General features: G+C 38.0%; 2 protein-coding genes across 4 annotated transcripts in view; both read left to right on the top strand.

The window, feature by feature from the left end:
- FSTL5 (follistatin like 5) overlaps window positions 1-16,374 on the top strand; it is an 816,421-nt gene that overhangs the window by 263,321 nt on the left and 536,726 nt on the right. The gene's annotated exons all lie outside the window — the stretch shown is intronic.
- Window positions 1,604-11,992, top strand: LOC142468622 (uncharacterized). The gene is made up of 4 exons (XM_075575122.1): window positions 1,604-1,652; window positions 8,836-9,141; window positions 10,540-10,617; window positions 10,983-11,992. The coding sequence occupies exons 1-4, from the start codon at window positions 1,604-1,606 to the stop codon at window positions 11,990-11,992; spliced, it is 1,443 nt and encodes a 480-aa protein (XP_075431237.1).

A 16,374-nucleotide genomic window follows, 5' to 3' on the forward strand; every position in this document is an offset into this window, starting at 1 on the left:
AAATAGTATGATGATCTATGGGTCCACTTTTTAAAAAAACTAGGTGCCAAAAATATATTTTTTATCATTTTTTAGGATGATCAGGAGACTGGAGAAGCAATTTACAGCAAAATGTTCCCCTATTAATATAAAATAGCATTCCCCCCAAAAAATGTATTTTCATGCATAAAAAATATATATTCAGTAAGATAAACAAAAGTTAAAAACTGCAACAACAGTATTATATAGCAAATACCGATACCCAACAATATAAAAAAAGGTAATTAAAAGGTGGATTATTTCTAGTTCAGCACAAATGTGTTTTATTTCCTTTAATGAATATGAAAGTCATACTCACTGGATAAGTTTTATTAGGTTTGCAAAAATGTGTGGTACTTAATATGAGCCAAGTGAGCAACTAAACATCTATAGAAAAAAACTATTTATCATAGCCACACTAACACAGGCTAGATCAATTTATAATATAGTAAATGCCATATAACAATAAAATGTGCAGCATTTGGGATTACCAGCAGTATGAGTAAGAACCTACTTTGGAGTTTCTGAAATTTAGACGTCAATGGCTCTTCAGAGAGAATATCACAACAATCTAAAATGGGTAAAATCATCTGCTTTACTACTGTTTTGACAGCAGTTGCTATAGCTCTCATTTTAGACCAAGATAGCTAAGAGGATTCAGTTTAGTAAACATCTTATGAATTCTAAGTGTAACTACATAGTTTTGTGAAATGTTCCTTCTTCAACAGTATGCAGCAGCATATTGTATGAAAATACAAATAACTGAACAGATGATAGCAAAAGAGTGACAGCACTTTCAAGTTTGAATACGAGAGTGCATGCCATAGAAACAGTTTTTCACATGCCAGGTTATCGTTAATAATGCAGTTACCCGCCTAAATATACAGCAACAACTTATTTTATGTGAATTCATTAGATGCTTATTAAAATATAATTATTAGCAATAGTTTTTTTGCCTAAATTGGAATTGTACTCTAAATTAGATGTAATTTTAAATTACTTCTAAATAAAAATATAAATACTGTACTCACCATTTCTATATGTTGGAGGCTCTTTACGGGTGAGCTATGTGGATAAGGCACTTTGTTTAGCCATATTAAACCAACATCAGGTTAAATGACATACTTGTTCAGCTTGACCATAACCTGCCAGCCTAAACCTAACATACAAGCTTAACCTTAACCTAACATAATATGCCAGGCTAAACCTTACCCTAACCCGAACATGCCAATCAAATCTTTATCCTAACTAATATGCAAGCACAAGCCTAACCCTATCCTTACAAATACTCTCTAAATCCTAAAAATCAGGTAGACCAATCATTGCCAGCTAAATAAGGGAAAGAGGTTATATAGTGAGATTTGCATATCTCATGTACTGTAAGTTCCTTACCTTCTGCTGCCTCCACCTTCTTTCTGCAACGTGAAATGATGCTGCGATGACACACTGCATCTCATTGCCATGGCAACGCAATGTCGCGGCAGCAAATGATGATGTATTGCTGCGGCAAACGACGTTGCATTGCCATGGCAACAAGATGCCGTATGACGTTGCATTGGTGACGTCCGCAACGTAATTTGACGCTATGATTTGGAAGAAGATGGAGGACGGCAGCACGGAGGAGGCAGCACTAGGTATGTGCCATGGGGCAGCAGATCTGGAAATCCGTAGCTAGTCTCCTGTCTTTTTGTTTGTTTCCTTGTTACCTAACAAGGATTCCATACATCCTGATAGTTGAACATGCCTACAAATATGGTGAGATGCAATTCTGTTGGAAAACAGCTGTTCACACAGAATGTCATTGTTGTAAGTTAAATGAATTGATATTATTCATTATCGTGTAAGTGTCCTTATAGTCACTATCACAGTTTTGTGGATAACAACCTATGTGTGGGCTATTTTTTAGTCACTGTTTATGTACAACTCTGTTTACATTTCCCACTGACGCCTTGTGTGTGTTCTGGTACAATGCAGAAATGTAACCTCAACATTTAATTGTGACATTCCATCAATATATCCCTCTGTGCCTCAGGCACCCAATCATCAGACAGGGCAGGGGCTTGTGACAAGAAATCTATATGTACTGCATTGTGTACATGACAGTGCTACATAAGAAAATAGTATTTAAAGAAGTATGTTACTCAAAGTTTTACTATAGCACATGTTTTTTATTATAAAAAAAGAAAAATATGGAAAATTTTAAAGGTTAAATAAATAACCACATGTTTATTTTTTCTACCAAACCATGCACAATAACTTACAACAAATACAGTACTGGACAGGAATAATCTAAAAAAATGTTTAATGACTCGTAAGAAATCATATTTTAACCGGACCATGTAGAATTTAGCAGTAATAAAATGGTATAATACATACAACATTTCTTTTTCACAATGTCATCTCACTAATAAGATCTACAGATGTAGTACTTGGCAGTCTTATGATCCCGCAGTACTGGGAATTGCCATGAAAAACAAAGCAGCCATCTTGGCGGCGGGGGAAAGAAACCCATAGACAAACAGGGAGCTGCTGGAACTGTCCCATTCGTCAGAGTCGGGGGATAGCAAAATTGCATGTACTGTACTTTAAATACTTAAACTCATAGGGCCAAATATGTCTTGCTTCAGATATGCCCTTTCGTCTTAACACAAGAATTATTTCTCAAATGGTTAAACAGTCATGGACCAGATATTATTCCTTAATATTCCATACACATCTTCATTTTGTTATTTGTTTTTTTTAAAGCAAAACCTATTTTCTGGAACCTTTCCCTAAGCTACAAAGTTGTGAGACAACAGATATAACTTTTTTGTACCTGCAGGGTATAGAGAACAAGGGTGAGTAATGACAGTCACGCTTTTCATGACTCTTTTCAGATGAAATGTCTTTTTTTTTCCAGCTTTCCCAAAACTTATATGTATGTTTGCAACAAAGCCAGTCCTTACTAGTATTACTAAAGATTTTGCCTCAAGGGATAGTTGTGTTTTCATGCAGTAGTTCTTAATTTCCGTCTATTATGTTTGCATTAAATAGGTTTATATTGTATGATGGTATACTAAATACTCGTGATTCCTTCTTTGAAGAACATTATCATTAAACAAAGGCTAAATTAATTAAAAAGTTATGTTAAAACAATTTGAAAGCTTTTTAGTATACGTTTTATAAAGTATGAATACATGTATTACATTATAACAATTCCTAAAGCAAGACGTTCACCTGGGAAATCCCAGGTTTCAGAGATACTTATAGTTATTTTGCCGGTTTTGATGGCAGATATCACTGCCCGGATCACTAATGTACAGCTGACATCACAGCTTTTCTATTAGCCTCCAAAGTGACCTCTGACCCCGAAGCCATATTGTTTTCCCAACTTGCTTGGGGCACCATGGGCTCTCCAATCATGAACGAGGTGATACCCAGATGTTAGGGGATCTCAGTTCAGATAAGAACTAGAATTGCTTGTTTAAAGGTCATCCAATTAAGTTCATGTAAACCGTTTGAAACCTTTAGACATTTCCTGTATTCGTCTTTTGTTTCTGTCAGATGTTATTGCACCCATTGTCGTGCTTTAAGGCACTCATTTGCATGTTTTAGTTAGAAATCGTGCGATTTGGAAACTCATGTCTTCATTGAATGTACTGCAAATCGCCCATGCAGAACTCGTGACTGTGGTAACACAAAATTGAACATTTACGTGTGCAATAATGTCTGCTACATCTGTATATCATTCATTGTGAGTAACAATTAAGCTCAAAAGGCAACGTAAAAAAAAATATTACTAGATTTAAGTAATAAACTAGGGAATGGCTTTCGGCCTACTTTTTAATACAGAAAATATATAATAGAAGATACAGTACGTGTTAATGAAAAGAAAGTGTGAATAGAAGTTTGTTTTGACACATTGCTCCATTTTCTGCCTGTATTTGCATCTGTGTAAGAGTTTCCTAAATGTCATGTGGCACAAATGGTTTGCCATTAAAGTTCATTCTCCTTCAGACTTGAATGATTTTGTTAACGCAAATAAATAATAATGAAAAATTCTGCACAGAGAAGCAGGGTTTGGTGCATCTTGTTATAATCTTCCGGTCATGTAACGCCTCCTTAAGTCTTCCAATTGATACTAGACAATTTGCCATTTGGGGCAAATAGCGCAACATCTGGTGCAAGGATAAATTGAAAAAGAAACACAAGATGAAAATAATTCAATTCAATGTGCATCAATTGTGCGCAAATTCGCTTTGATACTGTACATTTCCCCTATTATCTAATTACGAATAATTTCTTTTTATAAATATAAATCCATTACAATAAAAAAAGTGGATTTTATACCTACTATATGCTCTCATGAGATATACAGTATACAACATTTTCTGTATGTACGTTTCTGTTCTTATGTAACAGGGTTTCCTCCACCCTCTGGGAGATCTCACTATTACAGGTTGTGTTGTACTGGTTACCTGCTGGCTCACAGAATCGCTGAGTTTCCACCGTTGTTAATGGGGAAGACAGGACAGGCTTTTGGGGTGATGGTTGGTTTTCTCACTGGTGCGGCGCCTCCCTCTCCAGCAGGCTCCAGTAACACTGTATGCAATCCCTGCAGGAGAACCCTCTGCTAATACTCCCCCTGATTAATTGCAGGCTCAGGCCGGAATATATTATTTATTTATAAAATGTTTTACCAGGAAGTAATACATTGAGAGTTACCTCTAGTTTTCAAGTATGTCCTGGGCATAGAGTTAAGATGACAAATAATACAAGGCTACAAATACATAGTTACATTAAGTGAACATGGTATACATTATATACAAGACATTGCATGCACAGTTAGAGATAATACATATTATAGGCGTATGTAGCAGTTACAGACCAGATTAAAATGTGAGACAGCTATAATTTTGAACGAACTTAGACTGGTGGCGGCAGTGAGAGTCTCCGGTAGATTGTTCCAGTTTTGTGGTGCACGGTAATAGAAGGCGGAGCAGCCAGATACTTTGCTGAACCTTGGGAACATGAACAGTCTTCTTCTGAAGTCAGTTGTGTGCAGTCAGTTTTGGGAGAGGCTGCAGTAAAATAAGGTGTAAAGGGGGGGGTTAAGTGTGCAGACTAACAAGCATGGTATCATAGTGTGGTCAAAGTAGATCACCGTTTGTTCCCTTGTGTAGAAGAGTTTGCAGAAGATGCAGTCTTTCTTAGTCGACCTCTAGTCAAACTGTAGTCTAACTATATATTCTCACTTAAAGATTCTCACTTTAAGATGCATTAGTTTAGATGCCAATGCTTCCCTTAAACTGGTGTTACATTTATACATCTATGCAGTCACATGACCCACCCCCCCAATAAATCTGCCTGTTACAAGTTGGACAACTAGCAGCACACAATTAAAAAAAAAAAAAAACACTTGCTATTCTAAACATACCAGAGATCAATAATAAAATATAAATATAAAACTGGAACAGCTTTATTCTTTAACAGCGATTACAGCATATATCTGAGTGTACTCTTTCCTCTTATGGATGGTCCCTGGACTCAACCCAGGAAGCTTGAGGACCCATGGGTCTATCCTCAGCTCCTCTCCTTTTCCCTAGTGGAATAAGAGGCAGATGTCCAACTCCCCTGAGGGAGAGGATCTCTCCACAAAAACTCCACTAAATTTAGGTGGTGCAGCCCCTTATATACCCAGGAGGAGGGTCTTCGGACTGATTCCCTGATAGGGCAGAACACAGACATTGTCCCGCCCCCGTCACTCAAGGGAGCTGCTTACTGCAGTGGAAAACCCAGATTAATCCTAACACTGCCTGCAATGGTACCTGTTAGGATTGGACCTCGGTACCGCCCTCGTGACGCATCCCGTGATGCATTGGGTGATGCCCCTTGTGTGTGCGCTGCGTGAAAGCACCGCAGTACTCCTGCCAGGACCGGACCTAGGCTCCGTCCCCGTGCCGCATCCCGTGATGCAACAGAGGGCGTGCTTGTCTCAACTTCATGCCGGCGTCGCAATACCAGGGGCACTTGAGGAGTTAATGCTATCAGCAACTACTCCTCACCTGCAGTGCACTCTGCCCCTGTTTACCAGTGGACAGAATATATGTGATGACTCACTGCCTGCAGCCTTCTCATTGGTCCTCTGCCCTTTATATGCTCAGCCAGCCCTCTGGCAAATTGGCTGAGCATAAACTTCTGTTTATGTTTCTAATGCTTGACTCAAGCATCCTGCTGCCTAGATGTTGCTCTTGCATTCTTCCTTGATCTCTGTTACCTTGACTTCAGCTTGTACCCGGACCGCTGCCTTCTCTGACCCATGACATTTGCACATCTATATTCGTGCTAATAATTTGTTTAACTGAATTAAAATTACTATTAGATTAAAACAATTTATATGGGTAATTCTTATTTTCCATCTATCAAATATGTGCTGAGAAAATCAGACCTGAGCAATCCTGTTTATTAAAATACACTATGTTGGTGTAACCCAATCAGATCAGCAGGGACTTCTTGGTTAATGCTATGTGCTTCATTGATATTACAATATTAAGATGTATTTAGCACATGTGGAAAATTATGTTAAGGAAATACTTACGGAACATGCAAAAACCAATTGAAACACTAAAACTAGAAACATCTGTGGTCATTAACATATTCCAGATGCAAGTATTTGTCTAGGGGTAGCAGCTATAACTATGTTCTGTGATAAATATGCTACTAAATATTTAAAGGTTTTTCTTTCATGTTCTTGAACTGCACCATGGGTGGCTCTTCCCATCTTCCAACCAATCTATCCACTTTTATTAGCTCAGAAAGTGCTTTCTTTGTGAAAACAGCTGTTTTACTGTTATTTTCTTTCTCACCTGTTTTTTTTTTTTTTTACCTCTTCATTGCCACCGTTCATTTATTCCTAACTTAAAAAATGTTTTTGATAACAAATTGAAAAAGTTAATTTCATTAAAAAAAAATCAGTTTTTCACCTAAAATCATTAGCTACATATGTTGCTACAGTATGTCATTGTTTTACATTTGGCACACATTTTCTATTCTTTGTATGGTGTTCATTATTTTATAAACATATGAGTGCAGTAAGAGTTGTTTGTCTACTTTATTTTGTCTTCTACTGCAATTAAATGTACAGTAGAGTGGCAATTTTGTTTCATCATGGCAACTACAGTATTAGAATTCTCCACTTTTCTTCCACCACATAAAAGCCTGCGACAACACGAACAGGAAACAGTGTGTTGTCGCCCGTAGTCACAATAACTTAACCTCTTCATAGCAACCATGTCACAATTCGTGTTGCATTGTGCTAAAGAAACAATGGGAGTTTATTTAAAAAACTTTCATTTTATTCTGCAGATACCAGCATACTATTAGCTGATATCAGCCCTGAGTATAAATTCCTATTAGCTCAACGAGCTACACACTGTAAATGCCTCAAACGAATACAGGCAATAGTTGTCACACTAAGGGCCTCATGCAGTAAGCGTCGATTAAGTGAAATCGGCAAGTTTACCGATTAGTCATGTTAATGGCGATTTTTCCTCTCCGTATGCAGTAAGTGCCGAATACATTCAAAATCAACCCGAAAACAAATCCGCCCACTCTCACGATGATTATCCGATCACACACAGGTGTATCGGCGTGCGTGGCGGGGTGCTGATAGGTTGCCCAATCACAAATCTTGCTGAATCAGGCGAAACAAGCATGTATTGGATTGCGCGCCATATTTAAAGGCAACGTGTACTGCTAATCATTCTCTGTGTTGTTGGGAGTGAGAGAGAGAGAGACGCACAGAGCTGGCTGATTGAACATTTGCATATTGACGGAGAGACTTGTTGTGTATTGGGTGAGCTTTGTCCATTGTTGTTTTGTTTACATCTTTGTCTTGTTTTATATGTGGAAGTGTTTCGTGTGATTGGCTGTACATTAGTTGTCTGTTTTTTGTGAGTGCTGGAAGTATGCCCGCAAAGCGTGGGAAGAGTGATGCTGGTGGGAGTGGGAGTGCTACTCGTGCGAGTACGCGTCGGAGTGAACGTACTGTTCAGGGGAGTGATGTTGCTGGTGCACCGAGTGGTGTTGCTGTGAGTGGGAGTGCTGTTGCTGTGAGTGGGAGTGTTGTTGCTGGGAGTGGGAGTGCTGTTGCTGGGAGTGGGAGTGCTGTTGCTAGGAGTGGGAGTGCTGGTGCTAGGAGTGGGAGTGCTGGTGCTAGGAGTGGGAGTGCTCGTGCTGTGAGTGCTGCTGGTGGCGCAGTTGCTGATGGGGTGGATGGTGGTGGCGTGCTTGCTGGTGGGCAGCTTTTGGAGGCTCTTCCATTGGAAGAAGGAGAGTCCAGTCAGCACCAGCCAAGCTCTGACCCTAAACCTGCTCGGAAGAAACGTGTGGAGAAGCCACGTAATCCTCGCTTCAATGACCAGGAAAATACAGCTCTTGTCACTGGCATTCTGGAGCACTATGACAGTATATATGGACATTTACTAGGTAAGTGTACCTTTACATTTATTATTCAAATACATGTGATCCTAGGTCATCTGAGTTTTGTTCATATGCAAATATGGGTTCAGAATATCTTTCTATGTTAATTAGTCTGGAAACACAGCTTTTTATCATGCCTTACAAGGACAACTAAACACAGGCGGTCAATTTGCCATAACTGCATACAATATGAATGCAACCTTGCTTACATGTATAGGTTTAGTAGTGAATGCTCATGTGCTTCACATATTACACATAAAACAGCATGTTTGCTATCTCTTGGAACAGCTAGCAGTGTAGGAAACTGGTGCTTCTATTATTAATCATTTACCTCATATATTTTATATGTTTTTCAAGGGCGGACAAGTTCAGCAAGCAGAAAAGAAATGTGGGACACAATAGTCATTGGTGTCAATGCGTGTGGGAATCATGTGAGGGACAAGCGGAATTGTCACAAGAGATTTGATGATATTAGGTCCAAATTGAAAAAGAAAATACAACACCAACGCGTGCATGCTACTGGCACTGGAGGTGGGCCGACACCACAACGTCTCATATTAAGTCCATTGGAGGAGCTGCTTCGGGCAAAATTACTTCCCATCGTCGTGGAAGGCTTACCTGGTGACCGTGATATAGGAATTTACCCCTCACAATTTCCACCAGGTGAGAAATATAACTGTACTAGGCGTGTCGTTGCTTACAGTTATTTTGCATAGTTACACTGCTTTTTATACTGTCTTCACAATATAAGCATACCTGCATCTATATATGTATATGTCTGATTCTGTATATATATATATCTCAAAATAGACATATATGTTGTAGTCCTACTAAAAGCAGTAACTAATATAGCACGTGCCATTGCGTGCTCATTTATATGTGAATTCCCAAAATGCATTGCTGCAGTGGAAGCAATTGATGGTGGGCGAAGATGGGGAACAACAGGGTAGTACACATGTGTAACACATGTTAATGAGAAATTATTACTAGCTACAGGTACAGAACAGAAATATGTAGAATATTATTGTGTATTTTATTTATTTTACTCCGACAAACATGACATTACTGCCTATTTTAAGCATGCATCAAATATATTGCATGCAACGGCCTACAAACATCACTTGCACTAACACATCTATAGTTGTTTATGAAAAGGTCCATTTTTGCTTTAAGTCATATACAGACAGCATAATGAGGCACACGTATCATATTTTATGTCATTGGTTTCATAACTTAAAAACTGCACACGACTATTTAGCTCATCTACCATTGTGTTAAAGCAGCTGCAATTAATATCTCATCACAGCATACACTTCAACAGAGGGGGTGGGGTTCAGCACACACACTAATTACAGCCTCATTTTAGGGTCAACTTAGTTCACACCATTTTCACCTGTTTCAAGTAATTGAAAGGTGTGGCTGATTAGGCTTTTTGGGGAAGGGAATACCGTTCTTACAACCTGACTAGCACAACTGAAGTTAATCACACTCATTTGAAAGCTTCACTTTAGCTACTAAATGCCCCAACAACTCATTACTTATCAAAGCGTACCTCACACATTAGTTCACTCATATCTATAGTTGAACTACTACTATCAACGACACATTATCACACACTGCATGTGTTGTCTTGTTGAGTCACAGCCACATTCAGGTGTGCCACATCTTATATTAATGTACCACACATATCCTCTACCAAAAACAACACTTTTTGCAATATGACCACCTTCATGATAACCATTGTGAATGGTCATCTCATGATAGTTATGTACATTATGATACTGATATCACTACACAACATATGATTTTTATGTACAAATTTTATCTATTTATCCTCACGCATTACTGCAGGAACATAGTATGTTTTATGTTAGGGAACTCAAAAGTTCTAAGTACACAGGCATATACATTGTTATTACAACTATTTATGTTCACTTTCACACACACATTTTGGGTTAAGGAAATGATGCTGTTACGTACTCATAAATACAGAACATACAATAACTGTTTGTTCAATATTTACACATGTAAATGTAAAACTTATGTTATTGTTATATATAGTTGCCCCTGAAGGACATGTGTCACCTGAGACTGAACAAGTGTCTTCACCTGGGTCAGCCAGCTCAACACACCTAGAAGGTGAGTGTATCAGTTGGTGGCCATATAATATGTGCTCTTCTATATGTTATGTTGTCATGTTCATTATTTGTTTTGCACATCTTCTTTAAATAGGATTACTTAGTGTCAGTGAAAATGAAGTGTAAGGCAACTTGTATTGTGTTAGTGATGTTAACTATCATGTAGGAGTTGTGAGTTTACAGCAAGTTTTCATTCACTCATATTTCATACTGAGTCCAAACATTATTCTTAAGTCAAGGTAGTTTTTAATGTGAGGTTATAAAACGTATGGAAACATGTTAGTTGTTACATATGACACAGTACAATTACATAGTAACACAGCAGAGATTAACATGCCATTTAATAATGTGTACATTTATTTGTAGAACATGATGAAGAGGATTTTGATGATGATGATGATGATGATGATGCCGCCGCCGCCGCCATAGACACACAAATACAAGCAAGTGACCATGAAGAGGTTCCAATTGAAACTGTTTTACCGCCAAAACGTCCAGCAAATACCACATATGATGCAATTGTAGCTTCTGAGGGAAAAATTGTGGAAGCAGAAAATCGTCGCCATTCTGACCTGATGACAGTGCTGGAAAGGATGATTGCACTGCAGGAAGAAACAGTTTCACAATTGGCACATCTCCACAGAGTCTTCATTGAAGTGCCTAAACAGTTGCAAAAAATCAACACCTCATTCGAAGCATTAGTTGTTCAGCAAACACAAGCTAATTACTGGAGAATGACTAATGTACCACAATTCAACACCTCCCAGCCAGGATCTGTTCATGCAGGTCAGTTTTCACCACATTCATCTGATATTCATTCACCAGGCCCAAATGTTACCGGTCAAGTAGCAGACATTGCTGTGCAGGTTCCTGATGACATCCTACCGCTGCCATCTGTACAAATTCAGCAGCAGACACCTACAAAGGAGGCGACAAAAACAAAACAAGACACACATGAAACAGACCAACCATCACTTGTGCAGTGTCTACCAACTTGCTCACATGTGTCAGTGGGCACAAGCCCTGTCCGTGAACAGTCACTACCCAAAAGCCCTGTAGGTGAGTCACTGCCCAAAAGCCCTGTAGGTGAATCGCTGCCCAAAAGCCCTGTAGGTGAATGGCAGCCCAAAAGCCCTGTAGGTGAATCACTGCCCAAAAGCCCTGTAGGTGAGTCACTGGCCACAAGCCCTGTAGGTGAGTCACTGGCCACAAGCCCCGTAGGTGAACAGTCACTGGCCACAAGCCCTGCCCGTGAAGTGCCAGAGGCCACTCAAAGTGGCTCTGTTGTGCCTAAAGTTGGTGGCAAAAGAAAAAGGAAAATTCAAGAGACAACAAGCAGGCCTGTTACTCGCTCGCAAAAGGAACAAAAAAAATAAATGTTATAATTCAGAAAATATGTCTTTGGCCTTGTTTTGTTGACTTCAGATTATCTAATTACTATTGTATGTATGCTGAAGACTGTGTTGTTTCCAAACTTTCAAGTATGTTCTTGTACACGTGAAGTTTTGGAAATGTTAACACTCCTAATTAATGAATAGTGTTATAAATATTTATGTTTTAATCGTCTGTTCAGTAATGGTCCACCAGGAGCCAGTTGCTAAGTTTAGAGAAGCTGCCATTGACTTTGCAGCAAAACATTGCATTTGGGTGTGTTAATTGATGTAATCATTGCATGTGCATATTATTTTCATGCAATTATAAAAGCACCTATTTAACTGCAAACATCTTTCTTGTACGTGTACAGCAGGATTTTGTGTTAAATATTACTTACCTTTGGTGCCCATTGTAATGTTGTCCTTTAATCATTTATGTGTTCTTGTTTCAAGAACATCTCTGAATTGATACTAATATATATGTAGTATGTATTGATATATGCACACACACACACACACAGACACACACTGTGTGTGTGTGTGTGTGTGTATATATATAGTACTATCTAAACTGGTATAGATGTATTTACAAAAAACATACACTTCATGCTTCCTTGTGAAAACACACTATTTTAATAATACAGGCCTAATGTTTGACAACTATACTAAGTGTGAGCCTCTAACATTATTGGGTGCAAACAAATGTTTATGACTTAATTCACTCATGTTTATCACCATTTAAATAGGTTTCATACAAGGCCTACTTACTGCCATCAATATGTTGTGTGTACTCCTGCAATATAAAAAAAAAAAAAAAAAAGATACTATATATATATATATATATATATATATATATATATATATATATATATATATATATATATATATATATACACATATACATATATACACACACACACACACACACACACACTATACATATAGTACAATATACACTTTATATATATATATATATATTTTTATGAGAGAGATATATTTATATATATATATAGATACACACGTATTTAAACTCATGCAGACAGGTAGTTAACCACACTTTCAAATACACACAGAAAAGTATGTGGGAAAAAAACATTTCATTTTGCACGTGTGTGTATTTACTGATATGGCTGTCTAAGCACTATTTTCACACAGTGCTCTTTGTTATTTTTCTAGAAAACTCAATGTTACTGAAATAAGTGTAGGAATGTTTTCACAAACGAGATAAAAAAATGATACATGTTTTTCCCACATTCGCCTATCACTAACCACAAAACTTAAACCAATTAAAAGGACACATCCAATTGGCGTTTGAAATAAGGAGTAAAAGTAGTTACTTTTGTTGACCTTGAAAACGAAACACAGGAATTTGTTAGCCATTGAGCAGAATCATTTTGATGAGCAAAGAAGACAGAACTGCACACATCTTTTGTGCTACTCTGACATGGCTGATGAATTCGTTAACAATATGAATCCCCTCTTGGGTTATAAGTACATGGTTTCAGAAGCAATTTTAAACAGTCGCGGACACAAAGCAAGCACACGCCAAATCTATGATTTGATTCGAGCTAAATATCCTTATTACCAAGACCGTAGGCATGCGCGGAATTTTAATTCCTCAATAAGATTCACTTTATCAACTAATGACTTTTTTGAACGTGTGCAGGATAAGCTAGAACACACCTATGGTTTCTGGAAGATTGCAAAGGAAAAGCATTTTACCCTGAAAGAGGGCACATATATTGTTGTGAAAGGCATATTTATTCCTAATGCCAATAGCAATGGATCCGCTACTACTGTTCCGTGTGAATCGATACCTGCTGCAATATCTGCACCCTCCATTCCTGAAACCCACATTGTACAACAACAAAACTACTATGATTATGTACCAAGCCTTTCAGCTGAAAATGCATTGGAATGGGAACCAGAAGAAATGAACCTACCTCCCGACCAATTGTTTGAAGAAAGCAGTGGCGATTCCTATGAGCGCTTCATGGAGGAGATGTGTGTCATACTGGATTCAGCGGGTGGGTCAAGCGTGGATGAAAATGCCTTGTATTTCTGGAGCGACCAGTTGCAGCCAGACGAACAGTTAATTCTAGAAGAATGGTAAATATAACAACCGTTATGCGTTGACTGTGCGTTTAAATGTTTTTTTTTTTTTTTTTTTTTAACCACCATTTTCCCTTTCAATGCGTGGATACAGCGTAACATTGCAGACTGCATAACATGTAGCGATCACAAAGAAATTGTTGCCGAATACAATATAGTTTAACCTGAAAGAGTAGTACACATTGCTGACGGAATAAATATACGTACTTTCCTATCCCTTTAACCATATTAGCAACATTTTACCATAACTCTAACACATACCTGTTTTGTTATCATGCTACATCTACAACATTTAAAAGCGGGTCCACCACGTATGACGTGGGACCCTTGTCATGGGCCAAGGCGTCCTTAAAAAGGATTACGGATGTAAGTCCCGCCCCCAAGCGACGTGCGCGCCTCAAAGCCTATTGGCTGTCATGTTTTGTTATAGTAACGGTAACTGCAGTGTGTCATGTGTGCGGCTCAGTGTTTGTAGGCGCCAACTGGGCATTAGCTGAATGTTAATTGAGTGGGAGGAGTGTTAGCGTGCGTTTCACGCTGGTTTAACATGACGTCACACGTATTGCATTTGCGCATTGTGTTATCGGCCGTCCTTTCTGTCCAAACACATCTGTTTAAAAAGAATACAGATGTACTCGTTTAGAACGAATGTAGTTTCGTATTCATTGTATTTGAAATAAAGATTTTATGTTTAATGGTATTTTCAAGATGTATTGAACGCACAACGTACGCTTTGTTTTGCGCATGCGCTAACAGTTAGTGCAGCCAAGCGTGAAGTGCGTGCGCACACTAAGATGTGCGCGCACATTTTTCAGTATACAGGCAACGTTCACATCATATACATAGTTATGCCTGCTACAAATTTAAAGAAACATTACATACTGATGTACACTTGTACTTCTAACATATAAGTGAGTGACGTGTGTATGTACACAATCATATAGAGCTGTGTAATGCGTTGTCACGGATACATATATAGTAAGGTGCCATATTTGACCATCATGTGTTTGCTGTATTTCAGAGATGTCGGGGAAGATACAAGCGGATCAATGTATGATTTCAGAAGAGTCTACCTTTATATGAGATGATTGTGAGGAGGAGTCACCGACTACTATACTACATATGGAACTAATTTTATATTGCTTGCAGCGCTTATTAACAAACAATTAAAAATGTGATACCCTTATGCCTATATTGCATAAGCACTTAATTAACATAATGATGTTGCAAAATAGTGCCTCATGAATTTTTATTGAGTGTTCTTTAATGACTACTATCATTTTATGGCATGGTGTGTTTTATATATAACAACCATTCCCACTCTGCTAACACATTTGTGTATTCTATTGTGTAATGGAACGTATGACTGTCGAAACTATGTAACAATAATAATAAGAATAATAATAATTATAATATGAGCATGTTCATGTATAGCGCTGCTAGTTGTACACAGCGCTTTACAGACACATTTTTCAGGCTGAGGTCCCTGGCCCGTGGAACTTACAATTTATTTTTTGCCGCCTGAGGCACAGGGAGATAAAGTGACTTGCCCAAGGTCACAAGGAGCCGACACCGGGAATTGAACCAGACTCCCCTGCTTCAAACTCTCAGTGCCAGTGTGTGTCTTTACTCACTGAGCCACTCCTTCTCCCAATGTAAAGGACACTTACAACCAACTAGCCATTTATTGTTAAAAATCTCTTGTTACATGGCTATGTTGATAAAATGGTTTGGGACTGTAGCAAATAATGTTATTGGCCAGATGTTGTGGTCCCCTACAATGCATGAAGTTCTGAATATGACATCAACATCATGTAATGAAGTACGTTTCTGTGTATATTTCATTAACCTAACTAACTATAGTTTACTGTGTTTATTAAACGTTATAAAAATACATAGTATAGTCAATATGATGATATAAGCTACCATAATAAAGCTGGTGTTATCATTTGTCGGTGTTATACATGGATCCTACACAAATTGATACAGACACAAACAGTTGTCTTACAAAGTGTGTCTATGCTAATGTGCACGTGATTGACGTTACAATTGTGAAAATACTTGATAATTATCATCATGATAATGATGAAGTGACGTGATTTATATTCCAAAAATATTACCAACATTGTCATATTGGTAAATTATAAATGCTAAATGACAGTAACATTAGCGACAAATTTGTCTTCTCTGTTAACAGTTTAACACTTGGTACATGTAGGACACATCCACACACGTGTGACTTATACATACACATGTCACAAATTTAAATTAAT

This window comes from Ascaphus truei, chromosome 1 (assembly GCF_040206685.1).
Source record: "Ascaphus truei isolate aAscTru1 chromosome 1, aAscTru1.hap1, whole genome shotgun sequence".
NCBI classification, from domain to species: Eukaryota; Metazoa; Chordata; class Amphibia; order Anura; family Ascaphidae; genus Ascaphus; species Ascaphus truei.

Excerpts from the sequence above, each read along its gene's own strand:
- LOC142468622 (XM_075575122.1), top strand. The coding sequence starts at position 1,604 with ATGATTTGGAAGAAGATGGAGGACGGCAGCACGGAGGAGGCAGCACTA. Across the intron at positions 1,653-8,835 it reads CACGGAGGAGGCAGCACTAG|GGCGGACAAGTTCAGCAAGC; the intron begins GTATGTGCCATG and ends ATGTTTTTCAAG. Across the intron at positions 9,142-10,539 it reads CCCCTCACAATTTCCACCAG|TTGCCCCTGAAGGACATGTG; the intron begins GTGAGAAATATA and ends TGTTATATATAG.